Below are 16,028 nucleotides of genomic sequence, written 5' to 3'. Positions count from 1 at the left end.
AAATTTTTTATATTTTGATTTTTTTTTTCCTAAATTAGCTACTCCCTCCATCCTGGTCATTTGTTGTCTTATTCCATTTGGGGTTCTCAGTTAATGGTTGTTCTTTTTATTTTAAAAATGAACTTAATGAGCAATTTGATATTTCATCCTCAATTTGGTCAACTTGTTATCTTATAATTAGACCCTTTCTCTTTCCTTGATCTTTGTACCAAAATTAAAGGACAACAATTGACCTAGACGACGGATGAAGTATTATATAAGTAAAAGAATGAAAAAAAAAATTGTCCTATAGATATGTTTTTTCAAAAAATAATGTTTTCTCTAAAATACGTTAAAATTCTAAATATATGTAAAAATAATCTCTTATTTATAGAATATAATAGACTTTAATACTAAATTTAACAACAAATGTAAGTGGTTCTGTGGTTTAAGACTTCGTAAGTCATCCAAAGGTCCGTGGTTCGAATCCTACATCAAGTAATTTTTTCACATATATTTGAAATAGCAGATAAATTACATGGGCTACGGCCCAAAAAAAAACACAAACTTGTGTGTTGTTAGCGGGAATCGAACCACATATCCCCTAGATAATAGTCCACAGTACTACCAACTATGCCATGACAACTCTTTGTCTTGCTTAGATACTTAAAAATATTTATTTCCGAAATGTCTTGGGTTGCACCTGCCCCCCCGGGCCCCCCCTGGGTCCGCCCCTGCTCGTGCAAGCTCGGCTCGGGCTCGAGAGCTTAACGAGTCAAGCCGAGCAAAGGCTGGCTCGACTCGAAAAGCTCGCGAGCGGCTCGAACTTGTGTGACTACATAAGATATTGCTCATATTTTATAAAAATATTTTATTATATTTTTGTATCACACATATCAAATGTCTCGCTCATTTGCCAAATATTTTTACACATAACTTTAGAGCCTTGTTATTGAAAATATCGAAAGAAAAAATTGAACAGTTTTATATAGGCTTGATTTGGGCTCAAGCTCGCGTTAAAGCTCGCAAGCTTTATAACGAGCACATTTTTTTCAAGCACGGGTAAGCTCGGACTCGAGTTTTGATTCTTGAGCACAACCCGAGCAAGGCCAAGCTCGGGCCTCGGCTCGGCTCGGCTCGGCTCGTTAACACCCCTAGTCTGAATACTCTAGCAACCTTAATGAGCAGGCTTAGACGATACAAAAATTTGTAGATACATCGGGTGTACCATATTACCGTACTACACTCAAAGTCCCAAACTAATGAAAATTTTAGAATTGTTACTACTTACCACTCACTAATAACAAAGCAAAATCTACGTGAAATGAAAAGGGGGCAATCTCGTTGATTTAGGTGTACTGTGACATGGTACACCCGATGTAACTTGATGTTTTTGTAGATGATAAGCTAAACAAAAAGAAGCAAATACTAGAAATTTAGTCAGAATCATTGGCGGCCTGTGCGTTAGGAACTTGTTTCTTGTGGGATTCTGGAGAAAAATACAGCCTAACTTCATTCAATATGCCAAAATTGACTATTCAGAATTTCTGAACATTGCTCAATCTTTTCCAAATCAATTCCTGTATGAATTGATTCCTGCAATAGCCTTCAAAGGGATCCCGTTATGGCACAAGGGCAGAACGGACTTGTGTAACGGTAACCATATTTTGCGATTTCAGGCCATAGGAGTTAGGACTGTTTCCCGGTGACACTAAAACACACCAACAATTATATCAACCGACTACTACTTAGCCAACCATCTCACAACAGCATCCTTGATAACAAAAAAACAGAGAAATTTCCGTACAGTAATAAATAATCATCGTAAAACATCTTGCAAGTTCAAAACTCTGAACCGGATCATATCCATTAAAGGTTTTGCATATATTCACCAAAATAAGAATTCATAGCCAACATAGGTAGGTAAAATTCTGCAACGATTTAACATTTTCCACTCTTTCTGAACTTCTAAGCTGTATAAAATAAGAACACAAATTCGGCAGTCATCTCCCTAGAATATTGATGAAGGCACAAGGTTAGCTATAGGAATGTGCTTTGAGAACTAAGATGACTTGGTAGAAGAAGACGCCTTTTTCTTGGAACCCTCTGGTTTCTTGTCTATCTCGGCAGCCTTTCTCTTGTCTTTTCTTTCCCTTTTCTTAAGTGAAGTCATATGCGCTTTGAGAATAGTAGCATAAGAAGCTTGAAAACGCTGGTGTTCTTTAGCACCCACCTAATAGATAATAAAATTCAGACAACGAAGAGATCAGACAATTACTTATTCACAAGTTTGATGCATAACACTCGGGGCCCAAGCAACTTGGGCACTCAACGCATTATGGAAACACGGTGAAACATGAGCACCCCCTGTTCATGGAATGGATGACTAAGAACAGTTAGTTTCAAAACTTTGTACGGAGTCGGGAGTAGTTCTTACAGAAAGCCAACACGTAGTAAATGAACTTGAAAACCAATAGATTCTTAAAACCGTCGCCAACCTAAATTTTGCAGCTTCAGCCCCCACACCTCCCCTTTTCTAATAATGGGAGCAGGCTGTCAACTAGTATAAGAATGTTGGTGAATAGAGATGCAAAACACAACCATGTACAAGTAAAACAACGGCTTTCACACCGGTTCATTCCTACATTTACATTCCTCAATAGTGATACTCAACCTAAACATATGTGTGAAGTCTATTGCAGTTAGCGTCATGCAACTGACATGGTTAGCAATTTAAGCATCTTTTTTTCAAAATAACCCAATAAGCTATCCATCCCAATCCATTACCTCTGATTAAAAGAGTCCTCACAAAGAATATAAAAGGTAAACAAATGATTAGAACAGAGGGAGTATAACACCTCTAGCAGTAGTAATAACTCATCACACAAGTACTCTGCCTATTGCAAAAAGATTCCGTAAAAGATGATAATAATTTCTGTACGTCCTAAACTCATCTTAGATGTCACATTTGTGCCCTATAGTCCAAAAACTTGCAAATCTTAAAGTTCATCGTACCAGTACGAACAAAAGCCTTAGCCATCAACCATTCTCCTTCACCCACAATAGGTGCCGTTACTGGTACAAGGACGATGGACTTTAACCCACCGAGAGCATAGCCTCATTCCAAAGAGATGAAAGGGGATTCAGTCTTTGCAAAACCACAAGCACTCAATAATACAACATGATTCATACATACTACATTCTACTTCATTCCCTCTTCAGCTTTTGACTGACATCATTGAGTGTATATGTTATATTTAATGTCGAAAACTACAGAGTCAATGTGACACATGTATGAGAATATTCCCAAATAAAGAACATGGAACAAAAAGAAAAACCTAAAAGGATCCAATAGATACTCCCTCCGTCAATTGACCATTATCAATTAATGGCTTATTCATTATTTCAGTGGCTCCAAAGAATTCAAACTTAAAAACAGTCTGTCACCGCCAACTTCTTTAAAGAGACAAGATGCAGAAAGCCAACTCACCATCAGCACCTATTGACAGTCCTATATTTCTACGACACAAGGACGCAACTCAGAGATAATAGTCACAAAGCCATGGAGGACAAAGCACATCTAAATCTTGGGAGTGCAGAATCATAGTTAGAAACTTAGAACTAACGTACTTTCTCGCAGCATTGTGGTGAGAACTTCGTACCAATGTCATCAGCTCATAATTTCATTTTTATGCCAGAATTTGGTTGGAATCCAGTGTTGAGGCATGGACATTAACTACATTTCTATATAGGCACCATAAAGATCAATAAATTTCTGTATTAGTGCATGTGTCAAAAAGGCACGCATATCCCTAATATGTTTCTTTTTTTGTACAAAGTGAGCCACAGCCACAAGCGCAATGTGATGCTCACAAATTTCATACTCAGGCCAGGTTATGAGTACCACCATTCGACGAACTAGCAAACATGTGCAAACTTACTAAAAGTAACATTAAATGTTCATCAAATCTAATCTTCCTCAACTCCTACAATGTCATCTAAAGAACCCCTACCAAAGGTTAACACATGTTATCCCAATATGCTTCTAAAGCAAACACAAGCTACATAATGAAGCCACAAACACAGTTCATTCCAATCATTCTCAACTTTTCTTCTTAAACCAATCACTAACATAACTTATTCTATTGTGTCGTAATATGAACCACAAGGCCAACTTTTTATGCTGATAGACTGCTTGGTTTCGAACCCAAATCACGAGTATCAACCCCAACTCAACTTTTTATGCTGATAACTAAAAACATTGCATCAAAAGGGGAATCGAACCAGCATCTCCTTGCTAGAAGAATAACTCGACACCAACTGCGCTACACTATGGTTATGATTTTTTAGTGCACTAAATTCTATTTGTAAATTTATCTAGGGCTATAGCCCTAGTAATTTAAGGCTAGTTCCGCCCCCGGTATCAACCCCAATTCAACTTTTTATGCTGATAACATAATATATGTATGTACATCCTAATCTCATCTTTGATGTCACATTTCTGTCCTATAGTCCAAAACTTGCTTTCTTAAAGTCCATCATACCAGCACGAAAAAAAGCCTTAGCTATCTAGCATTGTCCAACCACACAGGTGACGCTACTGGTACAATGAAGGTGGACTCTAACTTACAGAGAGCATAGCCTTAGTCAAAGAGATGAACGAAGATTCAGTCTTTGCAAAAATAATACAACATGTTTCATACATACTTTATTCTACCTCACTTCCCTCTTCATGTTTTGACTGACATTATCGAGTGCATATGTTTAATAGTCCGTATAAGAATAACAGGTGATAGCAAAATATTGCAGAGAACTACAAAATCAATGCGACGAAATATAAGGTGAATCCCAAATGCAGAACATGGAGCATATAGAAAAGCCAATTAGTATCCAATATATACTCATTAAGAGACCATTATCATGGTTGATTTATTATTTCATTGGCTCTAAGGAGTTCAAGCTTTAAACTGTGTGCCACCCTCAACTTCCTTAAAGAGACAAGATGCAGAATGCCAACTCAGCCATCAGCACCTATAGCCTGTCCTATTTTTCTGTGACACAAGGATGCAACTCAGTGATCAACGGCTCCGTAATCACAAAGCCATGGAGGACAAAAGCACATCATAGATCTTCAGAGCGCAGAATCATAGTTATAAACTAAGAACTAATGTACTTTCACGCAGCATTGTGGCAGAGAACCTCATAGATATGATATTGAATAACATATTAACATGGCATGTTGCCAACGTCATCGGCCCATTATTTCGTTATTAATGCCCAAGTATTGGTTAGAAAACAATGTTGAGGGATGTACATTAACTACATTTCTATATAGGCCCCATAAAGATCCATAAATTTCTGTATTAGTGCATCAGCGGATCAGCACATGCGTCATTATACAAAGGCCAGATTATAAGTATCAACATTCGACGAAATAGCAAACATTTGCAAATTTATGACTGAAAATAACATTACATGCTAATCAAACCTTAATCTTCCTCAACTCCTACATGTCGTCTAAACCACCCCTACCGAAGGATTACCAAAAAGTCATTCCAACACACTTCTAAAAGAAACACAAGCTAAATAATGCAACCACAACATGCTGCATTCCGATCATTCCCAACTTTTCTCCTTAAACCAATCACTATTCTTTTTGGTCGTAAAATTAACCACAAGGGCAGCTTTTTATGCTGATAAAATGCTTGGTTTCGAACCCAGATCACAAGTATCAACATTCAACCCTCAATTCAACAATTGTCATCTAAATCAACCATTGGGTAAACAAGTGATTGGGACGGAGGGCGCGATTCTGAAATCCGCAATTCAATCGGCATAACCAACAAATTAACCCACACAAACAAACCCAACAAAAACAAACAAAAAATCAAGAACAATACCGAAGTAGAGATAGTCTTCTTTGCATCAGTAGCGCGAATCAAACAGCGATAATCAATGGGTTTATCCGCAGTTTTCAACTTGTTACGGTGCACCTTAGCCATCATAGAAGCTGCAATTACACACAACGCACACCATAAATCAACTCAAATAACACAAAAGATCAATAATTTCATACAAAAATTGAAAGTTTTGAGTGAATTAAAAGGGTTTAAGTGGGTAATTTACATCGTTTCATAGTAACCCAAACTGAACCCTTTTCAGTACTTTTCTCAAACATTGTAGTCAGTTCATTCAGAAACGCGTCTGTGTTTAGCACTGGCATGGCGGCGATGGTGAATTTGATGGAGGAAGACTGGAAGATCGAGTTTGCAGATCAATTGATGGAAAGGAGTCTTCTTTGGGTTATTGTTCGAGTCAAGGGTTTTATATGGGGGGATTGGGGAGACGGGAGTTATGAAGTTATCTTTCAAGGGGGAAAACGGGTTTGAGAAACAAAATTATCGGTTTTTTTAACGTGTGTTTTTATTTCGTTGAGATTAGAAGAGGCGAATCTAGTGGGTTGATCTCATCATCGGCCGCTTCTCCGGCTCTCCCCTAGCCTGCCTAACTTGTATCTGGACCCGATCCGGTTTAGGGCTTTTTCTCTTTCCTACCCGACTCTTGACTGTTTGCCCGTCTAAACCACTAAAAGAATTTAGTCCAACCCGACCCTTCAAGGAATCTGATCGAGCCAGGCTTTAGCATTAATTGGACCAGTCTATCCCGCCCCGCACATAAAACGAGTCAATTCAGGGTTAATTGCATCTGCCTAGACTAACCCTTGAGTCGAACGGGTTTGTTCGACATATCCCCGGGTGGTAAAATCTATATATTGAAAAAAAAATCAAGATGATTTCATTAACTCAGATAAAAAGAGTTCACATCTGAATCTTTAATGAAAAGTGTATTTTTTTTTTTCTGAATCTTTCTTCATATTGGTTTTAAATGTGCCATTTAAATACATTATCAAACATTTCTATTTTATTTTGGTAAGATATCTCATGTCCCTAATCTAATTCACTACATATCAATCAATATATCATTATTCCGGCTATCTTCGTCAAAGAGGCCTAACAAGTGTAGGTGTATCACGACTATTTGTATTTATGTACAAAATGTCCTTTTGCAATATATTTTTGAAATCTTATTATATGAGATGCAAATTGGTCATTTAGGATCAAACTCCCTAAATTTCGTATCTCGATCATAAAGCTTATCTATAACTTTTAATGCATAAAGGTAGGAGAAAAGATAAAACACAAATGATCAATAACAACAACAACAACATCAGAGCCTTAATCTCAAAATGATTTGGAGTCGGCTGACATGAATCATCCTTTCGAACCGTCCATGAGTGAACGCACGCCTCAAAATGCGAATAAAAAAAGGGAAGATGAAAAACAAAAAGGCAGAACGAAAATGTAATGGAAAGTCAAGGTAAACTTAGGGGTTTTAAAAATCGAATTCCGTTTTTCTTTTATAAAAACTTAAAATTTCAATCGAGAGAAAACATTAAAACGATTTTTGAAAACCGAAATAGAGTTAAGGATCCGGAATGAACCAGGTAAAATCTATAAGAAAGTGGTTGGTAAAAAAGTGTAATAAAGGAGAGAAGAATAAATAATTTAATTTCTTTAAATTAAATAAAAACACTAAATCTGTCAAAAAAACATCAAATACTAAAATTCACATGTATCATTTCCCTCCATTGTGCCCTCTCACTCACCATACTCTCCTCAAGCCCCAGAACACTCATATCATGCTCTATCACTCTCAACCATGTCTGTCTCGGTCTTCCTCTCCCTCTAGGGACCTTTTCTGTTCTCCAAGTCTCCAGCCTCCTAACTGGTGCATCCATAGTCTCCTTCTCACATGGCCAAACCATCTTAGTCGGTTTTCCATCATCTTGTCCTCTATTGGCGCCACTTTTACCTTTTCCCTAATCACCTAATTCCTTAACCGATCTTTCCTTGTATGTACGCACATCCACCTCAACATGCGCATTTCCGCCACACTCATCTTTTGAATGTGACAATACTTCACGGCCCAACACTCAGAGCCGTAAAGTAGGGCAGACCTAATTGTCGTGCGATGAAATTTTCCCTTTAATCTTTGGGGCATATCTTTATCGCATAGAAACCTTGAAGCACTCTTCCATTTCAACCATCCCGCTTTAATTCTGTGAGCCACATCTCCGTCTAACTCCCCATCTTTTTGAATAATAGATCCTAGATATCTGAAGAAATTCGAACCCTCAACAACATTCTCATCGAAAATAATACTCCCCGCCTCTGTCGATCTCAACCCCACCACCTTAGTGAACTGACACCTCAAATACTCAGTCTTACTCCTGCTCAGCCTGAACCCACAAGTCTCTAAAGTCTGCCTCCACAATTCCAACTTTCTCTCCACCCCCTCTTTTGTCTCATCAATCAACACAATGTCATCAGCAAACATCATACACCAAGGGATGTCGTCCTGAATATCCCTTGTCAACTCATTCATAACTATAGCAAAGAGAAAAGGACTAAGTGCGGAACCTTGATGCACCCCAATGGTAATAGGAAATTCTTCCGTTCTCCCAACATTAGTGCGAACACTTGCACTAGCCCCCTCATACATATCATTTATGAGGTCAATATATTTTCGCGACACACCCTTTCTCGCCAAAGCCCACCAAAGTACTTCTCTTGGTACCCTATCATATGCCTTTTCCAAGTCAATAAAAACCATATGTAAGTCCTTCTTCTTGTCCCGATGGTATTCCATCAACTGTATCATGATAAAAATCGCATCCATAGTCGATCTCCCGGGCATAAATCCAAATTGGTTTTCCGAGATGTCTACACATCTCCTAAGCCTTTGCTCGATTACCCGATCCCATAACTTCATCGTATGACTCATAAGTTTAATTCCCCGATAATTGGAACACTCTTGAACATCACCTTTGTTCTTGTACTAAGGGACAAGAGTGCTTCTCCTCCAAGCCGATGGCATCTTGTTGCTCCTCCAAATCTTGTTGAAGAGCATGGTTACCCATTCGATCCCTTTCTCCCCGAAGCACCTCCAAACTTCTATGGGTATACCATTCAGTCCCTCTGCTTTCTTTGACCCCATCTTCCTTAACACCTTTCTAACTTCACTCTTTTGTATTCTACGCACAAATTCCCGATTAACCATGCTTGGTGTTACCTCTACATCCCCAAAACCTTGTTCCTAGTGTCCATTGAATAAATTATCAAAGTAAGAACTCCATCTAACCTTTATTTCGTTATCCTGAACCAGAACCTTGTCGTCCATATCTTTCACACACCTAACTCTCCCAATATCTCTCGTCTTTCGGTCTCTTATGCGAGCCAGTTTATAGATAATAAAACACAAATGATCATGTAAGATAATTTTATGATAAAATTCAATACTCTCTATTTAGTTTTTTTTCTCTTTTATGTTGATCAGAAGTATCTCCTGTCAAACTATGTTACACTCTCCTCCAAAGCTATATAACCTTTTTTAATTAGCCCATTTCCCACGGAATAAAATCCTCTCTATTTTTTTTTCAATTAGCTCATTTTTCACGGAATAGAATCCTCTCTATTTTTTTTAGAATTAAAGAGTTCCAATTTTTTCTCTTACAAATGATTTAAATATATATTTTCTCTTTCCGTTTGTTAATAAAGGACTTTTTGCCATAAAATTAAATCTTGTAAATTGTTACAAAATTCTGTTAGGAACATGAAAAACGTGACTCACTATTTCGTTTAAGAAATGGAGTAGATCCTTGTGCATTGTACCTCATTCGGTTTTTTTCAGTTAGGAACAGGCCATTTTAGTTTTTTTTCCAAAAAAAAGGGATTTTAAGACATTTTACTGTTAAATGTGATCACTTTTTTTTTTTTGAGGAATTAAATGTGATCATTTTTAGAAAACAAGCTATTATAAGCTGTAAAACTAGCTGAACTATTATGATTGTATTTGACTATAATTTGATCGCAAAATTCCATCTTTTTTGAAAGACGAAAATGGTCCCGTGTGAAACAAGAATTTGTGGATATACCATATCTTGGTAGTCAAAAACAGTAGAAGTGTAGAACAAAGAAGTTAGCCATTCATAGTTCAAATCCACAAGGCCACAACATAACATGGCAAATATCATGACTTCAACATTCTCCTCAACTACAGCATCCATCAATCAGTTCCACAATTCCAAGGTATAAACTTCCCCATTTTAATTCCTCATTTTCTTCTGCAATTTCTCTTTTATATTCATTTTCTGCAACTGGGTAATGCAAATATACAATCTTTTTACTCTTCATTTGGCTCATAATGTTGATTAATGGCTTTAATGCTAAAGGGTTTAATGTCAATTGCTGAATTACTGCTGCCCATGAAAGATAATTACTCAATTTATCGCCTTATCCGGTGTTGCTTGTTACTCCGTCCCATTCATTTGTTTACATTTTTTTTTATTCTTTGTGACGGTTATTTTAATCAGAGGTAAACAAATTGTTGGGACGGAGCGGGTACAAATGATTTACAATGACTAGAATGAATACAATTAGGAGTTAGGACCATCTGATTTTCTGTCATTTACTGTAACTGTAACTGGAATTGCTTGTTACTCCGCCTCATTCATTAGTTTTTGACAGTTACTGTAACTGTAATTTGATAATCCTTCATAGGCTCATAATGTTGATTAATACAAGATGGTTTAATGTCATTTGCTGAATTACTGTCGCCCATGAAAAATAATTATTCAATTTATCGCCTTATCGGGTGTTGCTTGTTACTCCCTCCCATTCATTTGTTTACGTTTTTTATTCTGTATCAGATATTTTAATCAGAGGTAAACAAATTGTTGGGACGGAGTGAGGGCATATGTTATACAATGACTAGAATGAATACAATTAGTACCATATGATTTCTTCATTAATTGTAATCAGATTTATATAGTGGATGAATAATTTGTTTTAAAGTATGTTTTCTTGTTAGTCTTCAATCTTAAACTAGATGAATGCTGCGACGAGTTGTTTAACCTGATAAATTAGCTTCTTTCCCTTGTCTTACAGTCAACTGCAGCACTCTGCAATGTCGTTCATAGAAGGCAAAGCGTGACAATGTGTATGATGATTCAACAAGAGTTCACAAAAAGGTCAATTATTTCAGAGTTCGTATTTCGTTTTTCGTTACATGTATTAACTAGACCATTGATTGAAATTAACACTCTCACATGGTACAATGCCTCTATGATTTCGGGGTCTCAAATTCTATTATTGGGAGCCTCTTAATCTCACTAGTCGACTTTTAAGCCCAAAGGACGTTCGCGTGAAGGGGTGTATAAAATGGAAAAAAAAAACTAGCTATTGGGCACAAGTGCTCAACCATCAACTTAAGTTTTGCTTTCAATGGTTTTCTCACTATATGCACCATCAGCGGATACCCTCCTCGTTGAGGTCCCATAGATTTTTGGAGGCTCTTACACCTTAACAGACATAGAGGGAGTATTTCATAACATTCCACAGCTGTAATTATTTCTTAGTTTTAGGAGAGCTTTGTCTGATAAATTTTACTTGCAGACCGTATAAGAAATCACATTACACATCTTAGGCTTCATTTCTTCATAAAACACATATTGATGGCATATGAACTGTATGAGCCGAAAAATTTAATTGTTTTTTTTTTATGGTAGTATTATTGAATCAGCATGTGTTACATTACTTTTAGCCTGTTATATCTTAACCAACCAAGAGGAAGAGGCCACAAAAGTGTTCTGAAGCCTATCTGTGCAGCAGGTTCAGGTGAGCTTGTGTTTGGGCTGTGTTATGAATGCATCTTTGCATGACTGTAATTTGCTTCTTACAAAAACAGTATTATCTGATGTAGGCTTAAAGACGTCCGTTGGAGATAAAGCTGAGAGTCAGATAAAACTTAAAAAGGTGGATATAGTGGTTGAATCACAAGATGCAAACATGATTAAAGTAAGTCCTTCGATTATCCGAGTTCAAACAATATTTTCAGGATTGTAGATATTTGATAGACGGATTAGTAATCTGCTTTACTATTATTCTTCCCGATAAATGGATTAGTAATCTGCTTTACTACTTTGCCACTTACACTTGGGTAACTGACTAACTGCAAGATTGAATTAACATCTTCTATAGACCCGAGTATCTGATCTTTTGACTGCTGTCTGATTCTCTTGCTTGAAGATAAGAGTTGACTTGCCCGCAGATGAAACGCAAAAGGTCTTTGATGTGATATTGTCAAAATTAGCTCGCTCAGCCCCACCAACTCCTGGGTTTCGCGCCCAGAAAGGAGGTAATCAATGTATCTGATGCAACTTTGAAATTTCAGGTGTTCATTATTATTGGAAATTTTGAAATTGATAATGTTCTGTTAGTAGTTACAGTCAGGTCCAGAATTATTGAGTTTTTTTCAGCGCAATATATGTGATTCTGTGAACAAGGGTTGCACTTGAACCCGACTAATACCCCGTATCGGCCGTCTGGAATATGGATTTTCCCTGTTTCCCTTGTCTTCTCAGCTGGCTGGCATTAAATAGGGACAAAACTTTTGGATGAACTTCTCTTCCTTTCTTTTCCCTACCTTTTTTGCTACAATACATTGATAAAATGAAAGATGGCAAAACACTCAACAAAGCCCTTTTTTCTCAACTTTGCTTGAAAGTACGTCCGTTGTGTTGGCGACTCCTTGCATCAGAGGATGCTGGAAGTAGATTAGACGTGATTACAAGAAAAAACCGTAGAATTTTCTTTTTACTGTTTTACAGAAGCAGCTTGCTTCGACATAAATTGGGAATGCAGTCCATTGCGCTTGAGTGTGATTCAAGTGTGCAATGTGCGTCTATCATGACGCAAAATCTGTGATTCTGTGAACAAGGGTTTATTTTCGGAAATGTTTCATTATTACTACAATTCGTTGTTAAACGTGTGTCAGGTTAGTTGGCAGATTTATTGACCTCAATGACGAATTCTGACAATTAACCCCTTTTACTTCTGTGGAAAATTCCAGGAAAAACATCCAAGGTAACAATTTTTTTGCTAAAGTTACTCTTTAATTGCTGCGCGCATCTCCGATTCTGTTTCTTTTCTTTTTTTGCGTCTAGGCATTTTTGTCTCCAGTTTTCTTTTATTTTGGCCTTTATTTCTCTATTAATAATTATAACCCTCATTCCAACCGAGCCTTTGAGATGTCTTGGTCTACACGAATATTAATTCAAAAATTTGTGCAGATTCCGAAGGAGTTGCTGCTTAATATACTTGGAAAAGATATGGTGATGAAGTTTGTTATCCGTGAAATAGTTACCTCGGCTGTGACAGATTACATAGAGAAGGTAAGTCACTTGAACCGAATTTAGGCAATACATTTGACAGATTACGTGGAGAAGGTAATTCACTCATTTCTCGTCTGTTATGTACGTATACCAGGAAAAACTTGCTGTCAAGGAAAATAAATTAAAGACAACCCAGACTGAAGATGAACTAAAACAATTGTTCTCACCTGGAACTGCATTTGGTTTCAACGCCGAACTAGAACTTGAAACCGAAGAAAATGAGACCACTACCTCCAACTCGTAGACATATTAAATTCTTACAACATCCAGTAAAGAGAGTATTTTCTGAACTAAGGCCTGACATACTGGACAGTATATTCAGTCGATCAGTCCTGTGATGCTATTCTTACAGTTTCGAAAGAACAGCAATTGTTGAAAGTTAGTGCTTTTTATTGTTATTGTACCAGTCATGTGCTTTTTATTCTTACAGTTTCGAAAGAACAGCAAGTTCTATACCAGTCATGTGCTTTTTATTCAGATAGTTTTGTTGAACTGACGGAGTAAATAGTACAAAGATTTTGTTCTTACCGCAGACTCCACAGTTACCGACAGTTAAGGAGGAAAGATGAGTCAGGTTGAGTTTTAGTTGCGTAAACATAAAAGATATCATAAAGAATGAGGAACGTTATTTCAAGGTTCCGAGGCTCCTGCATAACGAGGTGAGTGCTACATTGAAACGAAAAGAAACAAAATAAAAAGAAGGCGATACATAAGTTTGCGAAACAATGTCGGTTAAATGTTAAACTAAAAATCACCGTGCTGGATCTGGGTGAAAACTCTGTCCAGTCTTTCGGGTAATGCAGGTTCACTCCATTCCACAGATTCCCACCATGCCTTCTCTGCTGCTATTTCTTTGACATTCACGGCATCATCAGCTGTCATATCGACCTTCTTGAGCTTCGGACAATTATAAAAACTCATGTACTCGACATTAGGCCATGCGTTTATCCCGATTCCAACTAAATTAGGCAAGTAATGAAGTTTTACAACTTTCAAGCAAGGCAAGACAACAAATTCACCAACATTTACCGCTGTAATGTCACCATATCCATTGATCATATCGTCCTGAATAACAATGTACTTCAACGATTCACAATCCATAATCACCAACTCCTCCAGGTTCACAAGATTTCTCACCATGGAACAAGTAAAAACAAAGCTCAATTTCCGACATGTGCGCACTGTCAGACATCTTAGCGCACCAAAGCTTCCTTCACAAACAGAACCAACGACAATCGACTTTAGGTTCCATAAACTGTTGAGACTCAAATATTCCAAAGATGGAAGGATAACTTGTCGGTCATCTGCGTGATGTATGATTGCTCGAGCCTTGGGACAATCGCTCAGTATGCAAAGTCTCAATTCATCCATGTTATCAATTCCGAATTTTGATAAATAACACATGCCAATGTGATGTTCCAAGTAAAACGAATTAGCTCGTTTGAGTACCTCCACTACTCCTCGAGGAATAGTTTCACCATTAACAAACCTCAAACACCGCTCAGAGCTAATGTGCAGTAATTCTACGTCTCTGGTAACAAGAGGTACAACGCGCTTGATATCAGTCCCGACAATGAAATTGAAATTCTTAACAACATCATTTTTCCAAGCGCGGCTACCTTGCAGAAAATAATCAAGATTTTCCAATTCAGGGAAGCGGAAATAGATGGCAGATAATAACATCAGCCGAGTCACCTCTCTGGTAATGTCTGATGCACTAACTATCCAACGTCGATCATCAGGATGTAGAAACAAGCCAAGCTCTTCAAGTAAAGGAAAACTCGAAATTAATCCGTCTTTCATCAACTTTCTTGGAAGATTATTACGCTTGCTTTGATTTCTGGGTCCAAAAAATGAAACTTTAAGGCTTTTTAACTTTGACAGTTCAGTAACTGTATCAGGCAAGTTTAACAGTTCAGTGCCTTGAAGATCGAGAACTTCAAGAGTCGTAAGTAGTCCAATTTCCGAAGGAAGCGTCATCAAGTGTTCACAGTCGCGTATAACCAGTACTTGAAGGCGTTTAAGCTTAAATAAAGACTTAGGTAATGTCCTTATTCTGGTTTTCGACAAATCGAGATTTGTGAGATTTAACATGGAATCGAAAAACGACGAAGGTATTACCCTTAAGTTCGGGTTTCTCTGAAGGAATAACGATACCAAATTCGGGCAATTCGGGTTGTTAGGAAGGGTTGAGAATTGGTTGTCCATTAGAGAGATCTCAGTAGCATTCTCCCATTCATCAGGTGAAGGAACTTTTCTTAATTGAGCATTAACTCTAATCATATTGTCCGACATATTTCGGTATTTTTTTTATCGGTTTTTCTAACGTGTGTGCCCTAAGGTTGGAGATTTGATCAGATGAATAAACAGAAAAAACAGTGAAATATGTGGGAAAAAGTTGGAGATTTGATTTTTTTTTTGAAAGAAACATAGGGCCGATATTATATTAAATCAATTTCCGCAAGCGTAATCACAACTTGCGGAAAGTCATTTACAAGGATTAACTCACATCCCTCAAACTCAGTCATCCTTGCAATACAATGTGACACTGTATTACCCCCACGTTTCACATGAATAAACTTACTAGACGGAAAGGTACTTAAACTAAAGAGGACATCATTCACACAGAGTCCAAAGGGAGATCTCACCACGACTTTGTTCTTCACAGCCAACACTACCTTGAGCGCATCACTTTCGAGGATAATATTCTGAAAACCCAAGTGGTTCGCTACTTCCAGCCCAAAGTTAGCAGCCCGTG

The 16,028-nt window shown here is 37.5% G+C and overlaps 3 protein-coding genes across 3 annotated transcripts; 1 reads left to right on the top strand and 2 right to left on the bottom strand.

Annotated features, from left to right (window-relative positions):
* Nucleotides 1-1,801: 1,801 nt before the first annotated feature.
* On the bottom strand, nucleotides 1,802-6,308 carry LOC141606258 (signal recognition particle 14 kDa protein-like). The gene is made up of 3 exons (XM_074425314.1): nucleotides 6,106-6,308; nucleotides 5,880-5,989; nucleotides 1,802-2,212 (listed from the first exon to the last, which is right to left on the bottom strand). Exons 1-3 carry the CDS (start codon nucleotides 6,200-6,202, stop codon nucleotides 2,042-2,044), a joined length of 378 nt encoding a protein of 125 aa, XP_074281415.1. The 5' UTR covers nucleotides 6,203-6,308; the 3' UTR covers nucleotides 1,802-2,041.
* A 3,654-nt stretch (nucleotides 6,309-9,962) lies between these two features.
* On the top strand, nucleotides 9,963-13,744 carry LOC141606257 (uncharacterized). The gene is made up of 8 exons (XM_074425313.1): nucleotides 9,963-10,127; nucleotides 10,986-11,068; nucleotides 11,641-11,714; nucleotides 11,800-11,894; nucleotides 12,126-12,234; nucleotides 12,949-12,962; nucleotides 13,169-13,270; nucleotides 13,365-13,744. Exons 1-8 carry the CDS (start codon nucleotides 10,059-10,061, stop codon nucleotides 13,512-13,514), a joined length of 696 nt encoding a protein of 231 aa, XP_074281414.1. The 5' UTR covers nucleotides 9,963-10,058; the 3' UTR covers nucleotides 13,515-13,744.
* A 270-nt stretch (nucleotides 13,745-14,014) lies between these two features.
* On the bottom strand, nucleotides 14,015-15,565 carry LOC141608454 (disease resistance protein At4g27190-like). Its single transcript, XM_074427807.1, has one exon. The coding sequence runs from the start codon at nucleotides 15,563-15,565 to the stop codon at nucleotides 14,015-14,017; it is 1,551 nt and encodes a 516-aa protein (XP_074283908.1).
* Nucleotides 15,566-16,028: the final 463 nt, after the last annotated feature.

The sequence above is a fragment of the Silene latifolia genome, chromosome 10 (assembly GCF_048544455.1).
Source record: "Silene latifolia isolate original U9 population chromosome 10, ASM4854445v1, whole genome shotgun sequence".
Lineage (NCBI taxonomy): Eukaryota > Viridiplantae > Streptophyta > Magnoliopsida > Caryophyllales > Caryophyllaceae > Silene > Silene latifolia.
The sequence above is the reverse complement of the archived record's forward strand: the minus strand, read 5'-3'. Positions and strand labels throughout refer to the sequence as shown.